This window comes from Oryctolagus cuniculus, chromosome 21 (assembly GCF_051225735.1).
Source record: "Oryctolagus cuniculus isolate XC-2025 breed Fujian yellow rabbit chromosome 21, ASM5122573v1, whole genome shotgun sequence".
Lineage (NCBI taxonomy): Eukaryota > Metazoa > Chordata > Mammalia > Lagomorpha > Leporidae > Oryctolagus > Oryctolagus cuniculus.
Window position 1 is genome coordinate 20,929,385 of NC_142887.1, and position 19,275 is coordinate 20,948,659.

A 19,275-nucleotide genomic window follows, 5' to 3' on the forward strand; every position below is an offset into this window, starting at 1 on the left:
AGCCAGAAACTACTAACGGGAAAGAAGACTCACAAGTCCAGTCCTGACAGGTAATCTCAACTGCTCTAGCTGTCATGTACGCAAAGCTGTACTTCAAAGTCCTAACCTCATTTTCTCAATGGCCACTCTAATATAATAGGATTAGGACCTAACTCTGAAGGAGTCTTAGAGGAAAGACCAAACACCCATTACTTCCTAAAGCCCTGAAACAAGCTGAGGGTTATAGGGTCTGGGTACAGAGTTACTCTCATGCTCACAAAAGTAGGACCTCAAGTTAAAGTGCTTCAACAAGGGAGGTGACCAGCACTGCTAGTTCTTGTCTAGGCTGGATGACTGAGAATGTTGGTATCAGAATGACAAGGGTTTATTAATTGACCTAGGTCCTCCCAAGGTGGGCTGAACAAATCTTATTTTAGAATTGTTGGACTATTTTTTTTTTTTTTTTTTTGACAGGCAGAGTGGACAGTGAGAGAGAGAGACAGAGAGAAAGGTCTTCCTTTGTCGTTGGTTCACCCTCCAATGGCCGCCGCGGCCGGTGCGCTGCGCTGATGCGAAGGCAGGAGCCAGGGGCTTCTCCTGGTCTCCCATGCGGGTGCAGGGCCCAAGGACCTGGGCCATCCTCCATGGCACTCCTGGGCCACAGCAGAGAGCTGGACTGGAAGAGGAGCAACCGGGACAGAATCTGGCGCCCAGACTGGAATTAGAACCCAGGGTGCCGGCGCAGCAGGCGGAGGATTAGCCTATTGAGGCACGGTGCCGGCCTGGACTATTTTTTAATACCCTGCATATTTCACAAATTAGTTTATAAATAACTGTAAGAAGCAAAATTTATAATTTCCATCACTAGTTTCATAACCACTATTCTAAATGTTCTGTTTTCCAAAGTCACAACTTAAACTCAGAAGGGAAAGGCTAGGTTTTTCACAGGTGCCTTTACAATTACCTTTAGCATATCTTGTATCTAAAGTATAGGGAATGATAAGAAAGTAAGCAAACAGCAAGGCAAAAAATCCTAAAACAAAAATCTGTGCATAAACTACTCTGTCAATGTCTGTGCAAAGGCATGGATGATCAAGCAAGGAAAAAATGTTAAGACATGCAATCTTTCATTTTTTATTTTTTAACCATCTTTCACAGCTTTTCACAGGGTATAATACAAGCTTGATTACTGTGTAAATATTTTTATATTAGTAAAAATCAAACTAAGGGCAGGTGTTGAGGTGGCGCAGGTTAAGATACAGCTTCAGCTGCCTGCACCCCATCCTAGAGTGCCAGGGATACAGTCCTGCCTCTACTTCTGTGCTTCTGATCCAGTTCCCTGGTAGTGCATCCTGGGAAGCAGCAGGGATGGCTCAAGTACTTGGATCCCTGCAACTCACGAGGGAGACCTGGAAAGAGTTCCCGACTCTCGCCTCAGCCTGCTCCAGCCCCAGCTGCTGCAGACATTTGGATAGTGAAGCAGCAGATAGATGATCTCTGTCTCTCCCTGGCATTCTGTATTTCAAATAAATCTTTTTTGAAAAAAATTTAATCCAAAAAGATGAAACTAAAGCGTAACTTAAACGTACCCTTGGTAACTCTTTCTACTCTCTAATAAAGTTATCAACCATAAAAATTTTATCGTATACAGAGGCATTTAAGTCTTCTAAAGGTAAAAAATTACTGCACATAGCTGACACCAGCTTCTGAAAGCTGCAGCCAACTGGCAGGACAGCTTTCTAGCAGTGCTTAAGTGGCTACTAAAGTAAAGAGCCGCCTCAGAGGCAAGTGATTAATGTATCTCAGACAGCTAGGTTAGCAATATACAGCAAACAGGTAACATCATAAATTTTGGAAAATCTAAGTTACTCTAAAAAACAATTAATGTATAAAGTGAATTTGGCATGTAGCACTGGAGACTATGTCTAAGGTCATGGCTAGCTTTATCAGACATGCTAGTTAGCTGACTTTTGGGACAAGGAAAATCCTATTTAGCTGAGACTCCAAAAACAACCAGGGACCGACACTGTGGCGCAGTGAGTTAATGCCCTGGCCTGAAGCGCCGGCATCCCATATGGGTGCCAGTTCGAGACCTGGCCACTCCACTTCCGATCCAGCTCTCTGCTATGGCCTGGGATAGCAGTAAAAGATGGCCCAAATCCTTGGGCCCCTGCATCCACGTGGGAGACCTGGAAGAAGCTCCTGGCTCCTGGCTTCGGATCAGCACAGCTCCAGCCGTTGCGGCCATCTGAGGAGTGAACCATCGGATGGAAGACCTCCCTCTCTCTCTGCATCTCCTCTTTCAGTGTAACTCTTTCAAATAAATAAATAAATAAATCTTTCCAAAACAACCAGATATTATACTTGTAGATTCTCAGTCTTTTCTTCTCATCTACCTTCTCTCTAAAGATTTCATGACCTCAAGCTTTACTTTTTTAAAATTTATTTATTGACTTGAGAGTCAGTTACACAGAGAGACAAAGAGAGACAAAGAGAGGCAGAGAGAGAGAGAGAGAGAGAGAGAGAGAGAGAGAGAGAGAGAGAGTGTCTTCCATCTGTTAGTTCACTCCCCAATTGGCTGCACTGGCCGGAGCTAAGCCTATCCGAAGCCAGGAGCCAGGAGCTTCTTTCAGGTCTCCCACGCATGTGCAGGGGCCCAAGTACTTGGGCCATCTTCTATTGCTTTCTCAGGCCAAAGAAGAGAGCTGGATCGGAAGTGGAGCAGCTGGGACTCGAACCGGTGCCCACATGGGATGCCAGCACTGCAGGCGGTGGCTTTAACCACTATGACACAGCACTGGCCCCAAGCTTTACTATTTTTTTTTTAAGATTTATTTTATTTATTTGAAAGACAGAGTTACAGAAAGAGGTAGAGACAGAAGAGAGAGGTCTTCCACCCGCTGGTTCACTCCCCAGTTGGCCACAATGGCCAGTGCTGAGCCGATCCAAAGCCAGGAGCTTTTTCCGGGTCTCCCATGCAGGTGCAGGGGCCCAAGGACTTGGGCCATCTTCTACTGCTTTCCCAGGCCACAGCAGAGAGCTGGATCAGAAGTGGAGCAGCTGGGTCTTGAACCAATACTGGTATGGGATGCCGGCACTTCAGGCCAGGGCTTTAACCCACTGCGCCACAGCACCAGTGAAGCTTCGCTATTTCTTAATGCCAGCTACCTCTTTTTTTTTTTTTTTTTTTTTTTTTTGACAGGCAGAGTGGACAGTGAGAGAGAGAGGCAGAGAGAAAGGTCTTTCTTTTGCCCTTGGTTCACCCTCCAATGGCCGCCGCGGCCGGCGCACCGCGCTGATCCGATGGCAGGAGCCAGGTAATTCTCCTGGTTTCCCATGGGGTGCAGGGCCCAAGCACTTGGGCCATCCTCCACTGCACTCCCTGGCCACAGCAGAGAGCTGGCCTGGAAGAGGGGCAACCGGGTCAGAATCCGGCACCCCGACCAGGACTAGAACCCGGTGTGCCGGTGCCGCAAGGCGGAGGATTAGCCTAGTGAGCTGTGGCGCCGGCCCAGCTGCTTTTTGAATCCATAATCCTGGGTAACACATTTTTAATCTGGAAATCTGTGATTGAAAGGATGCCAGCAGGGACTTGGTGAAAAAGACTCTGAGAGACTTCTCAGAGAACTCAGGCACACTCAGGCACACACAGGCAGACCAAGTCAGCTTTCCTCTGCTGAATCATCTGGCCATGGAAAACTCCAAGTTCGTATTTCATAGTTTCTGATATATTATCCTCTGGTGTATAAGTACAAAATACATTAGGCTTGGGGCCAGTGCGGTGGCGCAGCAGGTTAATGCCCTGGCCTGAATCGCTGGCATCCCACATGGGCACCTGTTCGAGACCCAGCTGCTCCACTTCTGACCCAGCTCTCTGCTGTGGCCAGGGAAAGAAGTAGAAGATGGCCCAGGACCTTGGGCCCCTGCACCCACATGGGACACTCAGAAGAAGCCCCTGGCTCCTGGCTTTGGATCGGCTCAGCGGTGGCCATTGCGGCCAACTGGGGAGTGAACCAGTGGATGGAAGACCTCTCTTTCTTCTCTCTCTTTCTCTCTGCCTCTTCTCTGTATAACTGACTTTCAAATAAATAAATAGATTTAAAAAAAAAAAAAGTTAGGCTTGGAAAAACTATTTTAAAGCAACTCGCTGGACCAATCCTGATTTAGAAACACGATGGATGACTGGTAAACTGGTAAAGAATAGCTTCAGGAGCTGCCATGGGAACTGAGTCCCAGGAAGCCTTCCAACAAAATTCAGCCCTCCCGAGGCACTTATTTCCAATGGTCCAGAGGGGTATGAGTATGCCCCGTTGTCCCTTTCCAATCTGATCGCCTCTAGAGCCATCTGAGAGTTAAGGACAAAGGAAATCTCTCACTGTGTCCATACCACAGAGGTGTATGCTACATTCTAAGTGAGTTTACGTTACATTCTAGGGAAGTCTAAGAACCCAAATGCTGCTATCCTGGGCTTCACACAATGAAAAAGGACTGCACTCTGCTGACAATGGCCGTAGGGTTTCTTAAAGAAACTTTCCCTTTTTCAACTTGAGTAACCCCTGTGTTTACTTCCCAATGCTGCCGTAAAACCTGACCACAGATGGTGACTTCAAACCACACAGGTTTATTCTCTTCTAGTTCTGGAGGTCAGAAGTCCAGAAATGAATCTCCCAGGGCTGGCCCCTTCTGAAGGCCTGGAGAGAACTGCCTTCCTTGCCCTTTCAGCTTCCAGAAGATCACTGCATTCTTTGGCTCACGCACACTTTGTCCCATCACTACAACTTCCTGCTCCACTATCAAATCTACTAACTCCGATCTCTGTCTTCCCTCTTTCAAGAGCCTTGTGATTATACTGGGCCCACCTAGATAACCGAGGATAAGTTCTTGCCACAGCGCCTTAATTTAATCACACCTGAAAAGTCTCCACAGATCAGCATGGACTTTTTTTTTTTTTTTAAATATTTATATTACTTGAAAGACAGTTACAGAAAGAGAGACAGAGACAGAGATCTTTCATCTGCTGGTTCACTCCCAAAATGGTCCCAAAGGCACAGGCTGGGCCAGGCCGAAGCCAGCAGCTTCATTCAGGTCTCCCACGTTGGTACAGGGGCCCATGGACTTGAGTCATCTTTCACTGCTTTCCCAAGCATATTAGAAGGAAGCTGGATCAGAGGTGGAGCAGTCAGGACTTGAACCATTGCCCAGTGGGATGCTGGAGTTGCAGGAGGCAGCTTAACCCACTAAACCACAATGCCGAATGCACTGTGGACATCTTTGAGGGAACACTAATCAGCCTATGACACACTTCAGATTTAAAATTCTGCACATTAATCTACAGTATTTCATTCAATCCTTAAGAAGTATTATCCACCCAATTTTATGAATGAGAAAGCAGGTCTCGGAAAGTGAATTTCTTGGCCACAGGCATATAGTGAGCCAAAGAACTAGGACATGAATGAAAGCAGATGGCCCTCGCAGCGCGCCGGCCGCGGCGGCCATTGGAGGGTGAACCAACGGTAAAGGAAGACCTTTCTCTCTGTCTCTCTCTCTCACTGTCCACTCTGCCTGTCAAAAAAAAAAAAAAAAAAAGAAAGTAGATGGCCCTGCAGACCATTTACCATCACCACAAACTTCCTTCTCTCTACCATGTTACTTACCTTTTTTTTTGTTTTTGGATTTTTGTTTTGTTTTATAAACATACTTATTGGAAAGGCAAAGTGATGGTGAGAAGAGTGAGAAAGCTATCTTCTTCTGCTGGTTCACTCCCCAAAGGCCTGCAACAGCTAGGTCAAAGAGACCACAACTCCATTTGGGTCTCCCATGTGGGTGGCAGGGACTTAAGTAATTGAGCCATCACCTGCTGTCTCCCTGTGGCATGAGCAGGAAGCTGGAGAGTAAGCAGACTGGCTGGGACTCAAACTAGGCATTCCAGTATGGGACAGGTGAACCTCAAACAGAGGCTTAACCCACTGTTTGACAATACATGCTACTTATTAATCCCCTAGTCTTTCACGTCTCGGTTTCTTGTACAGTTAAAAAAAAAAAACAAAAAACACCCAAATAAAGTCAAACTGCAATCTACCAAAAAAGTAGTCCACATCAGAGATACCTAAAACCTTCTCAGGTCATATCTCCCTTAGAATCTAACTCATCCATGTGTTGGCGGGCAGTCATGCCCTAGGCCAGAAGGAAGGCCTAATGCCATATTTTAAGCAACTGTGTCCTAACAACTCTACAACTTCTCAAATCTTGCAATCAGATAGGAACCCAGCAGCCTCATTTCCTGTTTCACATGGATTTTCACACAGCCCTTGCTTTTACTTGACAACAATGGTCCAAATCCCAGCTCTGCAAAGATGTGGCATCCTCAAAGGGGAACTCAGTGACTTAGTGCTGAACTGTGAGATAAATACCTTTAGCTATTAGTCTGTGTGGTATCTTCCAGATGTCACTGTGTTTCCCTGAAAACTGAAAACTCCTCTGTGCCCACGTACTTCATCACCATTTGCACTCTCCAATTCCGACAAGCGTGCTCTCTGGCAGGAAAAGTGCTTAGCGATATCTCCAGCTATTGAGCTGAGACAACAGAGGGAACCCTCAGTTTATTACACAGATTCCCTTGCCTATCTGACAGTTCTCTTTCCCACCACCTTATCCTTATCTGCTCATTCACTGCTTACCCCTGAGGAGAGCAAGCAGATGAAATAAAATGCCTGTGTACAGTGAGGGCCCTGGTTTAATCTACAGGGCTACACTACAGTGAGAAGCAGAGAATCCCCATGTCAGACAAATAAAGTACACTGGCACTTTTATACACCCAACGGGATTGCACTGCGTCATTAAACAGGCACTAGGACAAACATCTCACACAAATGTTGAAAGAAAGAAAGAAAGAAAGAAAGAAAGAAAGAAAGAAAGAAAGAAAGAAAGAAAGGAGGGAGGGAGGGAGGGAGGGAGGGAGGGAGGGAGGGAGGGAGGGAGGGAGGGAGGGAGGGAAGAAATTCTCTAACTTAAAAAACAAACATAGGGGCTGGCGCTGTGGTGCAGCAGGTTAAAGCCCTCGCCTGAAGTGCCGGCATCCCATACGGGCGCAGGGTCAAGACCCGGCTGCTCCACTTCTGATCCAGCTCTCTGCTATGGCCTGGGAACGCAGTAGAGGATGGCCCATGTCCTTGGGCCCCTGCACCCATGTGCAAACAAACATAACAGTAGCAAAGTGAAAAACTATCACACAAATTGTCACATTTCCTAATTCTATGATATAATCTTAAGACTAATGTTGGCAACGAATATATGATGCAAACTACAGCATGGAGAAAGTTTCAGAGTTCCAAAACGAGGCAAGTTCTTAAGTCTTCTAGATCAGTGGATCATAAAGAAGAGAGTGGGTCAACAGTCAGAAGCACCTGAAGAGCTCATTAAAATACAAATTGCTGACCCCACCCCAGTGTCTCCATTTTAGTAGCTTTGGGGTAGAGCCTAGTGTCCCCATTTTTTTTTTTTTTCAAAGTTCCCAGGCAATGCAGTTGTACTAGTCCAGGGACAATCTTTAACAATCACTGGGTTTTTGTTTTTGTTTTTGAATATCACATTCTTGTGGCAGTTCAGAAAAACTACTGATCGTAATTGTGAAAGCTAGTGAGGGCGTGAATTTGTACCTGGAATAACCAAAACACCACGCAAAAATGGGAAAGAAAAAAAAAGGATAAACATCAAGGTAAAAAAAAAAAAATCACCAGTAAAAGAGAACACAGGGACAGTTCTCAAAAGAGAACAAAACTAAGCGACTCAAAGTGCAAGCTATCACCCCTTCGTCCCAAACCCTGCCCACTGCACTGACTGCTCTGCAAAGATTAAATGTGCTATCCATGGGAGAGCCCCTGTGAGGCTGGCAGCGGAAAGCTGAGGGTGCCTGTGAAGGGCCAGAAAAATTCACAATGCTCAGTGGGAGGGCATCAAATGTGTGAACACGGCACACCCTCTACCGGTTCAGAATGCCACAGAAACCTGAAGCTTTGTGACTTGTCAAGTATTACTATACTCTAGTATACTAGTCAGATGTAGGAGATTTAGTCCTGCTGTCATAAAACAGAGAAGAAAGCAAAGAGCAAGGATTATCTGCCTTTTTAAAACAGGAGGTACATGCTGTGGTCATCTCCCTTGTCCAACATCGACATCAGTAATCAATAAGACAGAAACAGATAGACACAACCTGAGGTCTATGGAAGCCTTAGAAGCCAAATCAATGTTAAACTACATTCTGTACTCATACGTTTCACTTAGGTGAAAAACCATTCTAATGACATTAAAAAGATTTTCTGGAAGACTCACAACTGGTTGTTAATTGCATCCACATAAAAATCAGCCAGTCTGAATGATCTGAAGTCTAAAGATCATTGCATTACAGAACTTTGCAAAGGCTACAAGCCAAGAAAAGCCAAACTTCCTGATACTTCTATTCCTTTTAAATAACAGATATCATCAAGTGTTTCCAAAACAAGGCATTTTTGGTTTTGGTATAACCAAAACCTACTCAACTGAGACAAGCCGTGCAATAAGAACGCTCTTGTATTTAGTGTCTGAGGTATTTATTTAGATCTAGCAGCAAGTCAGGCCTCTCTGTGCATGCATCTGACTGGTGAGGACTGTCCAAGAGAAGAGAGAGGAATGAAGAGCACACAGTCTGTGCATCCCCCATCCCTGTGTGGGAAGGGGAGGCACCAGCATCCTTCCAGCCTGGGTTTTTTTGGCAAGCAAGGAAAGATCCCAAGTCCCCAGAGTATACAGCAGCAACAGCAAAGGGAACTATGAGCAATCATGCTCTTTTCCTGCCACACGCCGAGCAAACAGCAGAGGAAAAAATGATACTGAGGTGATGGGAAATATTAGAATGTTGAATTCAACCCACATCCACATTCATAGGACTAATAATTTATGAAGTTAACCCAGTATAAGAGCTTCCAGATAGCACAATAAGTGAACATATAAAACAATTTCTGTCAAATAAATCACAGGTCCCTGTTGTTTAGCATTATGACCTAAAAGCTTAATTTAAAAAAAATTTGTTGGTCTCAAGTAAAACATTACTTGCTTCAGAAATATGCTCAGTACTCTTTTAGTCAGGAAAGCAATGTGGAAATATGTCACTCCTGCAAAGGAATGGGCATGTGCCTGAAGCCCAAAACCCAACAAGGATGGTCTCACTGTCAGATACTGTGCCTGTCCACCATGTAGATGTCCCCAGAAAGCTGTAAAGGAGCCGACAGAATTCCAGGCTTAAGACAGTGTGTGGGGGCTGGTGCTGTGGCGTAGTGGGTAAAGCCGCCCAGTGCCAGCATCCCGCGAGTGCCAGTTAGAGATCAGACTACTCCACGTCCTATCCAACTCTCTGCTTTGGCCTGGGAAAGCAGTGAAAGATGACCCAGGTGCTTGGGCCCCTGTACCCATGTGAGAAATCCAGAAGCTGCTGCTGGCTTCAGACTGGCCCAGCTGTGGCTGTTGCAGCCATTTGGGGAGTGAATCAGCATATGGAAGATCTCTCTCTCTCGCTCGCTCTCTCCCTCCCTCCCTCGATGTAACTCTGCCTTTCAAGTAAGTAAATAAATCTTTAAAACAAACATACACAAACAGTGTGTGGAGGATGAGGAGTGTGAATTGTGACTAAAGTAAACCAGCACTGTCCAACAAAGGAGCTTTCTGTGATGATGGAAAGAAACATCGCTATCCGCACTGCCCAGTAAGAGAGCCACTAGCCTTACATGACATGGTGAATGTGACTGTATAATCCTTGCTACCACCCTGTTATGAAGCTGTGCTCTCCATTTAAATACTAGAAACCTATACCTGGATGTGAAGGTCACAGCTTAGGTGGCTCCCAGGTATCCCACCTCCCATTATCATTTCATGTATTCAGAATGAAAAATGAAGTTGTTCAGGCTCACATGGGTTTTTAAGCAAATTTGGCTGTGAGGAGTAGGACAAAAGAAACCTCACATTCACTGCATTCCTGTTGCTGTTAGTCCTTCTTGGATTCTGAACCTCTTCACGACTCTGATTAAAGCCATGGGCCCTCTCCCTGGAGAAATGCCTGTGGTGCTACATACGATGGGGTCATCAAATAGTTCACATAAAATGCATATGATGGGGAAAAACTATACATGGACTTCAAAAGTGTTTTGTGAGAGTTGTCTGTGTGGCAAAACAGGTTAAGTCACAGTTTGGGACATTAAATACCAGACTGCCTGTTTTGAGTCTTGGCTTCTGCATTTCAGGTCCAGCTCCCTGCTAATGTGCCTGGGAAAGCAGGAGAGAACAGGCCAAGTACTTATATCCCTGCTGTCTACAGCTGCACCACCCTGATTGCACTTGATCTTGGATCCCTACCAACCATGTAATAGACTGGGATGAAGTTTTGGGCTCCTGACTTTGGCCAGGGCTGGGCCAGGCCATTTGGGAGTGAACCAGAGGATGGAAAACAGCTCACTCGCTTGCTCAATCACTCTGCTTTTCAAATAAGTAAATATAAATTCCCACCCCCCCCCCAAAAAAAAACTGCCTTGCAACAAAATAAACATCTTTGAATTCACTTTTTCTATAAACTTTTTGGAATTCTCTATTACTTTTTTTTTCTTTTTTTCCCACAAATCCAGGGACTTGTGAAATCAATGGATCCCATTGAAGGACCTGCTGCTACAGTGTAGGTCACACACCTAGATCAGTTTAGTGACAAAAAGCCTAAATGTTTTATACTCTAATACAATATATTAGTTACCTTCTGTTTTTGGTTAATGTGGCTTGTTTTCTACTTATGGTAATGATATAAGTTTAGCTTTAAAAATACTTACTTAAAAAAATAAAGGTGACTTACGGGCCCGGCACTGCAGCATACTAGGTTAAGCCTCTGCCTGCAGTGCCAGCATCCCATATCGGCACTGGTCCCAGTCCCAGTTGCTCCACTTCCAATCCATCTCCATGCTGATGGCCTGAGAAAGCAGCAGAAGATAGCCCAAGTGTTTGGGCCCCTGCACCCACGTGGGAGACCCAGAGGAAGCTCTTGGCTCCTGGCTTCCAATTAGCCCAGCTCTGGCCATTACAGTCATTTGGGGGAGTGAACCAGCAGATGGAAGATCTCTGTCTTTTCCTCTGTAACTTTGCCTCTCAAATAAATAAATCTCCAAAACATAAATAAATAAATAAATAAATAAAGGTGGCCTAAAGAAAATTATCACATTAGATTACAGAGACATATATATAATAAAATATTGAATAAATAATGATAGAAGTAGTCATTTTAAAACAAAATCCTATTACTTGCTAGATAACTTTAATATCAGTTCATCTCAAACTCCTTTTTTCAAAGTTATAAATAAGAAAAAAGGCAAATTGTCCACTCAGGTAAATGTACTTAGGTAATACAGAGGGTATAGACCAGGAGTGGGGAATGTCTGGCCTACAGCCCACTTAAGGCCTGCAAAATCATTTGATTTGGCCCTGCCAAGGCAACCACAGGAGGAACTTTGGAATTCAATAAACCTATGGTAGGCTAATTTTTAAGTTGATAATTCTGTATGGTCCATGAACAATGTTATAAAAGTCCAAATAGCCTTGACAGAAAAAAGTTCCGCACCCCTGGATTAATGAATATATTTAGGGTCATTTAGACTTGAAACTTATTTAATAATAGCATGTCCTTGGGAAAACTAGTTTCTTAATCTATAAAATGGGGATAAGACTTGGTACCTTAATTCAATGTATATTTATGAAGTACCTACTATGTGCCAGACACTGAATCAGATGCTAAAGACGCAGTGGTGAACAAACCAGGCAGGGACAAATCAATCCATTTATTTTCCGGGGTAGTTGTTTGTCTACCAGTTAAGTCTCGGACTAGGATGTCTGTATCCCACTCTGGAGTGTCTGGTTGGAGACGGAGCTTCAGCTCTTGATTCCAGCTTCCTCCTAATACAAACCCTGGGAGGCAGCAGATGTTGGCATTTCTGACATCCACCTTGGATGCCCAGCTCTGGGATTTGGCCTGGCCCAACCCTGGCTGTTGTGAGCATTTGGGAAGTGAATCAGCAGATGGAAGCTGTCTCTCAAAAATAAATAAATAAATTTTAAAAAAGGCAAGTAAGTATGTGTTGAAGGGACAGATAGATGAGCTAAGTACAGCAGAGAAAATAAGAGTGGCAGAGAGTAACAAAAGGGTGGTGGCAGGGGGCAAGCAGAGATGGGAGTTCAGGGAAGGTGACATGAGCTGACTATGCCAAGAGGGTGGTAAGAGGAAAGGAGCTGCCAGCACAGCTGTTATGAGAACAACTAAGTGAGTGCCAAGTGCTTTAGCTTGGTAGCAAAGAACCACTCAGTAAACAGCTGCTACTCTAATTACAAGGACACACAATTTCAAAGTTATTTTTGCACCAAAATAAACTTATCTTTTAATTCTGCTTTTCATGAATTTTCTGAAGCCCCCCTCCCATCTTCTTTTAAATGGTGTGTGCCTCTGCTCTGGGTAATGGGAATCAATGGTCAAGAGAGAAATGCAGAAATTTAAACAGAAAGCTTCTGTTTACATGGTGCATCTGATAACTCACTCCTGAAGGTTCAAAATACATCACAGGCATCTAAGGGCTGGTTGTTCAAAACCCTTTTGTGACGTCAGGGCACTTCCCCAAACTGACAAACAATGGCAAAGATTCTTTGTGCACTTACTATGTGCCATATGCTGTGCTAAGAACTTCCCATGTATCATCATCAGTTCATTTAATACTCCCAACATGTCTATGATGTGGTTTCCACCTACAGTTACTAAAAACAAAACTGGGCTCCAAACAGCTCCTAAATGACAACGCTAGGACCTAAAGCCAGATCTGATTTCACTGGCAACCCACCAAGACCTTCCATTCTTAAGCAGCCATTATCTCTAAGCCAGAGAAGACAACTCTGGGGCAACCTTTTATCGGTTAGGAAACCTCCTCCAGAGAGAGAAATCCCCAACCAAGAAAAACTCTCACGCAGGAAAGACTCCCTCATCACCCTGGAAACACACCCTGGGATCAACCCTCCCAAGTCCACCTCGAGGGCCTCCCCAGCCCCTCCCACTTAAAGAACCACTGCACTGCCAGGTAGAGATGCCACTCTGGGGGATAATCCATTAATTCAAAAGCAAACTCCTTCCCTTCCAGAAACTCACGGTCAATCCTGAGGATGCCCCACTCCCCAAGTATTTCAGAGCCACGCTGCTTACATGAGGAGGCCAGTGCAAAGTGAACATGTGGGGCCTCTTATTTAAAAGTTGGGAAATTCACGAATAAGACCACTGGGGATTAAACCAGGAGATCCCTCTACTAAGACTGCACGAGTGTTTCACCCACGAAGACAGCCCTGCTTTCCGAGTTCCTCTTTCAGTAAGAGGAGAGAGTACGTGGGGCGCTGTATTTTTTATTTATTTACTTTTCTGGTGAGAAGAAATATCAGTAGCAGTTGAAGGATCAAGAATGCCTCTCCCAGAGATAAGAGGCATTCTGCTGCACAGTTTTAAATACCTCCTAATGCTTTTGGCTTAGAAGTTTTTGGTATTGTAAATGGACATGATTTGTATTCTTTTTATGAACTCATGCCGCTCTGCCCTTCAGTAAGCTGGTACCTGGGACGTCCTGTGTGAATCTGGCAGCACTCTTCACCGTGGCTGGGCCAGATTCCCTACGAACCGCTCCAGCCAGCTGCGTGGTCCTGGAGACCGAGCCCTGCTCCAGCTTCTGGGCTTGTGGCCCGCTGCTGGGGAACCTTTACCCTGAGCAGTGCATTGTGGTTTGCAACAAACTGCAGAAAGGTTTGAGAGAAGCACTGAGTTCATGGACCAATGAGACAATCTTAGGTAGCGTTAGGCCAATAGGGACTTGAATTGGGGACGGAGAAGGCGGGAGCAGGGCGGGGCCTGGGCACTAGGCAGCAGTAGCCTAGCTGGGGCCGCTTAGATGCGCCAGTTTGCAAGTAGCTCAGCAGCTAGGCTGCAAGCTGGGGGCAGGACTGAGCGTCAAGCCTGCCTCAGAAGACTGGTCCAATAGGCCAGCCCCTGCCCCACCGTCTCAGAATCCGGGATGAGGCCCTCACTGCCGGGCTTATCCAACACAGCGTCCTGAGAAGCGGGTTGGGGGCATCGTCCCGGAATGGCGCGGCCCCGGGATGGGGGCACAGCTCACATCCCAACCCCTTGCTCCTCGTGTGGACCTCTCCGTCCCCCCATCCCCCACCCAGCAGGCAACCACGTACGACCGCAAGGCGGTGATCAAGTACGCGGACATGTCGGAAGAGATGCAACAGGACTCGGTGGAGTGCGCCACTCAAGCGCTGGAGAAATACAACATCGAGAAGGACATCGCGGCCCACATCAAGAAGGTGAGGCCGGGGCCGGGGCGCGCCGCCCTCTTGGTCCCTCCGCCCGGGCCCGGCGCCCGCAGAGCGCGGGGCGGCTCGGGTGCAGAGACTTCCAGAAAGGACGCAGACGAATCCTGCGCTCCGGTCGGAACCCCAGACCCTCGGCGCCCGAAGTGTTTGGTTGTGTTTTGTTTTTAAATGGAGCTCGGCGGGGGGGAAGCGCCACCTAGCAACGGTCTCCAGGCTCGGAGAGCCGCGGTCCCCGGCGCCGGGATCTGTCTGGGCGTTCGCTCGGGAGCCGGAGCTGCGGGGGCGTCTGCAGCCTGCAGCCGGGCGGGAGCAGAGCAGAGCGCCAGCCCTCCGCGGGCCCTGGTCGAGCTCTGTTTGCTGTGGGGCAGGAGGCCGGCAGCCTAAGCCCTGGAAGGTTCCCGCAGAGAATGGGAGAACAGAAATCAAACGTGGCAGGGCTGCATGTGGCCTCTAAGAACGTTATTTCCTCAACAGATTTAAGAGGATTTCACACAACATGTGGGTTAAGAACAGCTAGAATCTACATAACTAAATCAAAGTTGCAAGAACTTTATAAAAAGAAAGTTTACCTTCAGCCTTTGCCTACATAGTCGCCTGGTGGCCTCCAGCGTCTCTTGGGCTGAGGGAAGTACTGGAGTTAAGTACGGTTGTTGATCCTGCGTCTTGCTAGCCTTGTGGACAAGACAGGAGGCCAGTACCAGCAGGATGTGTGGGGAAAGTCCATTTTAAATTACAGGTTGGAATAACAGTTTGCCAGCTGGCTGTCAGATTCTGCTTCAAGCATTCTTTTTATAGGGACGGTAGAGTGTTTACGCGTTCCCCTGTATTAAAATTTTAGATGTGCAGCTCTCTGGCTCAGATGCTGACTGGAGCTTTACCCTCCTGGAGGTCTCCTGTACAGCGGTGCAGGAGTGCAGCTCAGATCCCCCCGAGGGGGCCTGCGCTGTGGCACAGCGGGTTAAAGCCCTGGCCTGAAGCAATAGCATCCCATATGGGCGCCAGTTCTAGTCCCAGCTGCTCCACTACCTTCCAGCTCTCTGCTGTGGCCTGGGAAAGCAGAAGATGGCCTAAGTCTTTGGGCCCCTGCACCCGGGTGGGAGACCTAGAAGAAGCTCCTGGCTCCTGGCTTCGGATTGGCTCAGCTCCGGCCATTGAGGCCATCTGGGGAATGAACCAGAGGATGGAAGACCTCTCTCTCTCTACCTCTCTAACTCTTTCAAATAAATAAATAAATCTTAAAAGAGAGAGAGAGAGAGAGAGAGAGAGAGAATCTTCCTGAGGGAGAGGGTACTAGGCCAAATTTTTACCATTTTCTTGGATTTGTGGCACATGACAAATATAGGGGGATAGTTTAGATCTATTCAAACGAAATAGAAAAACTTGTTTAAAATAGTTGTGATAAATTACAACTATTGGTAACACTTGCTGTCCATGAGTAAGAATATTATAGATAGGGGCTGGTTCTATGGCCTGGCGGATAAAGCTGATGCCTGCAGTGCCGGCATCCCATATGGGCACTGGTTCCAGTCTCGGCTACTCCACTTCCAATCCAGCTCTCTGCTGTAGCCTGGGAAAGCAGTAGAAGATGGCCCCTGCGCCCACGTGGGAGACCTAGAAGAAGCTCCTGGCTCCTGCCTTTGGATCTGAACCAGCGCGTGGAAGACTCTCATTCTCTCTCTGCAACTCTGCCTTAAAAAAATCTTTGAATAAGGAACATTAGACATAGCATGGAGATGTAGACTATGAGAACAAAGTGCCCTGTCTGAGGCTGATCTTTCTGCCTTTGACCTCAAGTCCCCTGTTGTAGCTCAGCCTGCAAGTATGTTTGCATTAATTCACTATGTAGGCGCCTGACTTGGGAGCTGAAGAACATTCTTTCATTCTAAGAATTTGAAGATATTAATATTCCTTCTTTGCCCTTACAGCTTCTGTTTTATCCAGAAGGCAACTCTGCTCTCTGGTTTAGAACTGAAATTCTAGTGTTTCCTTTATTTCCCCTTCTTTTTCTTTCCCAGAAGTCTGACAGAAATAAAACTTCACCTGACACTGCATTATGGAGGAACTTGGTAGTGACAATGCAGTTGGCTTTGTTAACACTGCAGAAAAAGTGCCTCCAGACAACACGGGGAAATGTGTGCCAGCTTACGGAAGGGCAGAGCGGCATGAGTTCATAAAAAGAATACAAATCATGTCCATTTACAATACCAAAAACTTCTAAGCCAAAAGCATTAGGAGGTATTTAAAACTGTGCAGCAGAATGCCTCTTATCTCTGGGAGAGGCATTCTTGATCCTTCAACTGCTACTGATATTTCTTCTCACCAGAAAAGTAAATAAATAAAACATACAGTGTAGACTTTTAAGTCAACATCCAGCATCATCCCAGCCAGACTGAAGTCCTGCAGCTCGCTGCTGCTGTTTAACAGCTGGCCCAGGTGCTCTGCTGTCGCTGCTACTGTGCTGCTCTTAGTCACCCCAGACACGTTCATTTTTTACTCTGCATCATTATCTTTTACTAGCTAAGTATCTATGTGTGAATGAATGTATTAAAATGATTGCCTTTTAGGAGCCGGCACTGTGATGTAGCGGGTAAAGCTGTTGTCTGCAGTACCAACATCCCATATGGGCTCCTGTTTGAGTCCCGGCTGCTCCACTTCTGATCCAGCTCTCTGTTATGGCCTGGGAAAGCAGTACAAGATGGCCCAAGTGCTTAGACCCCTGCCTTGGTGTGGGAGACTCAGAGGAAGCTTCTGGCTCCTGGCTTTTGGACTGATCCTGCTCCAGCCATTGCAGCCATTTGGGGAGTGAACCAGTGGATGGAAGACTTTATCTGTTTCTCTCTCTGCTTCTATGTAACTCTGCCTTTCAAATAAATAAATAAACCTTAAAAAAAAAAACCGCTATTTAATATGTAGAAACATGAGCATGAATACACTAGGAAATACTATGGGCTGACGCCGCGGCTCACTAGGCTAATCCTCTGCCTTGTGGCGCCGGCACACCGGGTTCTAGTCCTGGTCGGGGTGCCGGATTCTGACCCGGTTGCCCCTCTTCCAGGCCAGCTCTCTGCTGTGGCCAGGGAGCGCAGTGGAGGATGGCCTAAGTGCTTGGGCCCTGCACCCCATGGGAGACCAGGAGAAGCCCCTGGCTCCTGCCATCGGATCAGCACTGTGCGCCGGCCACGGCGGCCATTGGAAGGTGAACCAAGGGCAAAAGGAAGACCTTTCTCTCTGTCTCTGTCTCTCACTGTCCTCTACACCTGTCCAAAAAAAAAAAAAAAAAAAAAAAAAAAAAAACTATGAAACAATAAGATGCCTGTACTAATATGAAGAAAAATCACGAGGAACTTGACAACTAAAGTGTAGACTGAACCAGGTATGCTGAATGGTGATTGGAAAACACCAGAGGAATACTGTTGTAGATAAAATTTTCCAATATTTTCCCATATGTGAAACTCAGCAGAGCTCACAAAAAGGAATCGCTAACATACACAGCAATTGCATTCATAGAAAAAAAAATTTATCATGTAAACACTGCTTTGTATTTATATATAAAATTAGGTATGCAATTAAAGGAACTTCAAGCACTGTGTGAGAGTTATTCATTGTACAGCACTGTTAAGCACACTGCAAAACATCTAGCAAAGCTAACTCCTACCTTCATTAAATGTATGTGCCAATTTACACTATGGCAGCAACTAAAAATGCTGTCACAAATTTCAAAAATGCCTCCCAGAAGATGGTTTTACACTGAGAACTACTGAACAACTGAGCTAAGTGGATTTGGGGAGGATGTCTTTAAAAAGTGAGTGGAAAATTCATTTTATGTGGGAAAACTGCATGCAATTCAAATGTATTTGCAGAAAAATTATCTTTTAATTTCATTTTTCCCACAAACTTTTTGAAATGTTCTTCTATATGACTATATAGCTAGGTAAGATATTTTAAAGCCATTTGCAGGCTACTTAATGCATCTACTTTTAAGTTAGTATTTTTGGTAGTATACAATATTACTTTATAATTGCAATTCTTCATACTGTATCAACATAGTAGAGCTATGGAAACAGAAAATAAGACATCTAAGCATACTATAAAAGTATGTAATCTGAGGCAGGCATTGTGGCACAATGGTTAAGCTGCTGCTTGGGATGCCCACACGTCATACTTGTGTGCCAGTTGGCATCCTGACCACTCTGCTTCCAATCCAGCTGCCTGTTAATGCATCCTGGGAGGCAATGGAAAATGGGGCCCCTACCACCCACGTGAGAAACATGGATGGGTGGGTTTCAGGCTCATGGCTTCCATCTGGCTCAGCTTTGGCTGTGGAGGGCATTTGAGGAGTGAACTAGTAGAATGAAGATCAATTGACTGATCGCTCTCCCTTTCTCTGCCTTTCAGGTAGATAAAAATTAATAAAACATATATTTTGTCTGTGTGTGTGTATGCGTAAAAATAAATTTAAGGTGACAAGTACAAAAAACAAAAAATTGTAATGCAATGATTTCAAATACACAGGCAGGAATTTAAAAATAGGAATATCTGAGAGTTGGATTTTACTGAACTAGCAAACTACACACCACTAACATGTTGAACAAAAATGTTAACTGACTACTCTAAAAAATATTTAGGGATTCTAAAACAGGCAATAAAAAGATACATGTTATGGAACTTGGGAAAAAAACCATACACAGGAGCGGGCATTTAGAAAACACTTTCATCCCCCATATGAGGACCTCCACGTGATTTCAGTATAAATATGATTCACATGAATATGATGAGGAAAAAAGAGAAACAGGAGATTTAACAAAAAGGACCCAAACAAGGCTTGCAGAAATCCAATCAGTATGGTGTCTAAGTGAAAAATACATCAGATAGGAATAACAGCAGATGAGACTT

At 45.6% G+C, this 19,275-nt stretch overlaps 2 protein-coding genes across 3 annotated transcripts in view; one reads left to right on the top strand and one right to left on the bottom strand.

The window, feature by feature from the left end:
* The window catches only part of SPPL3 (signal peptide peptidase like 3), a 132,377-nt gene that overhangs the window by 81,004 nt on the left and 32,098 nt on the right, over nt 1-19,275 (bottom strand). The gene's annotated exons all lie outside the window — the stretch shown is intronic.
* LOC103351757 (dynein light chain 1, cytoplasmic) lies at nt 13,420-17,277 on the top strand. The gene is made up of 2 exons (XM_008272299.5): nt 13,420-14,373; nt 16,947-17,277. The coding sequence occupies exons 1-2, from the start codon at nt 14,161-14,163 to the stop codon at nt 16,959-16,961; spliced, it is 228 nt and encodes a 75-aa protein (XP_008270521.1). The 5' UTR covers nt 13,420-14,160; the 3' UTR covers nt 16,962-17,277.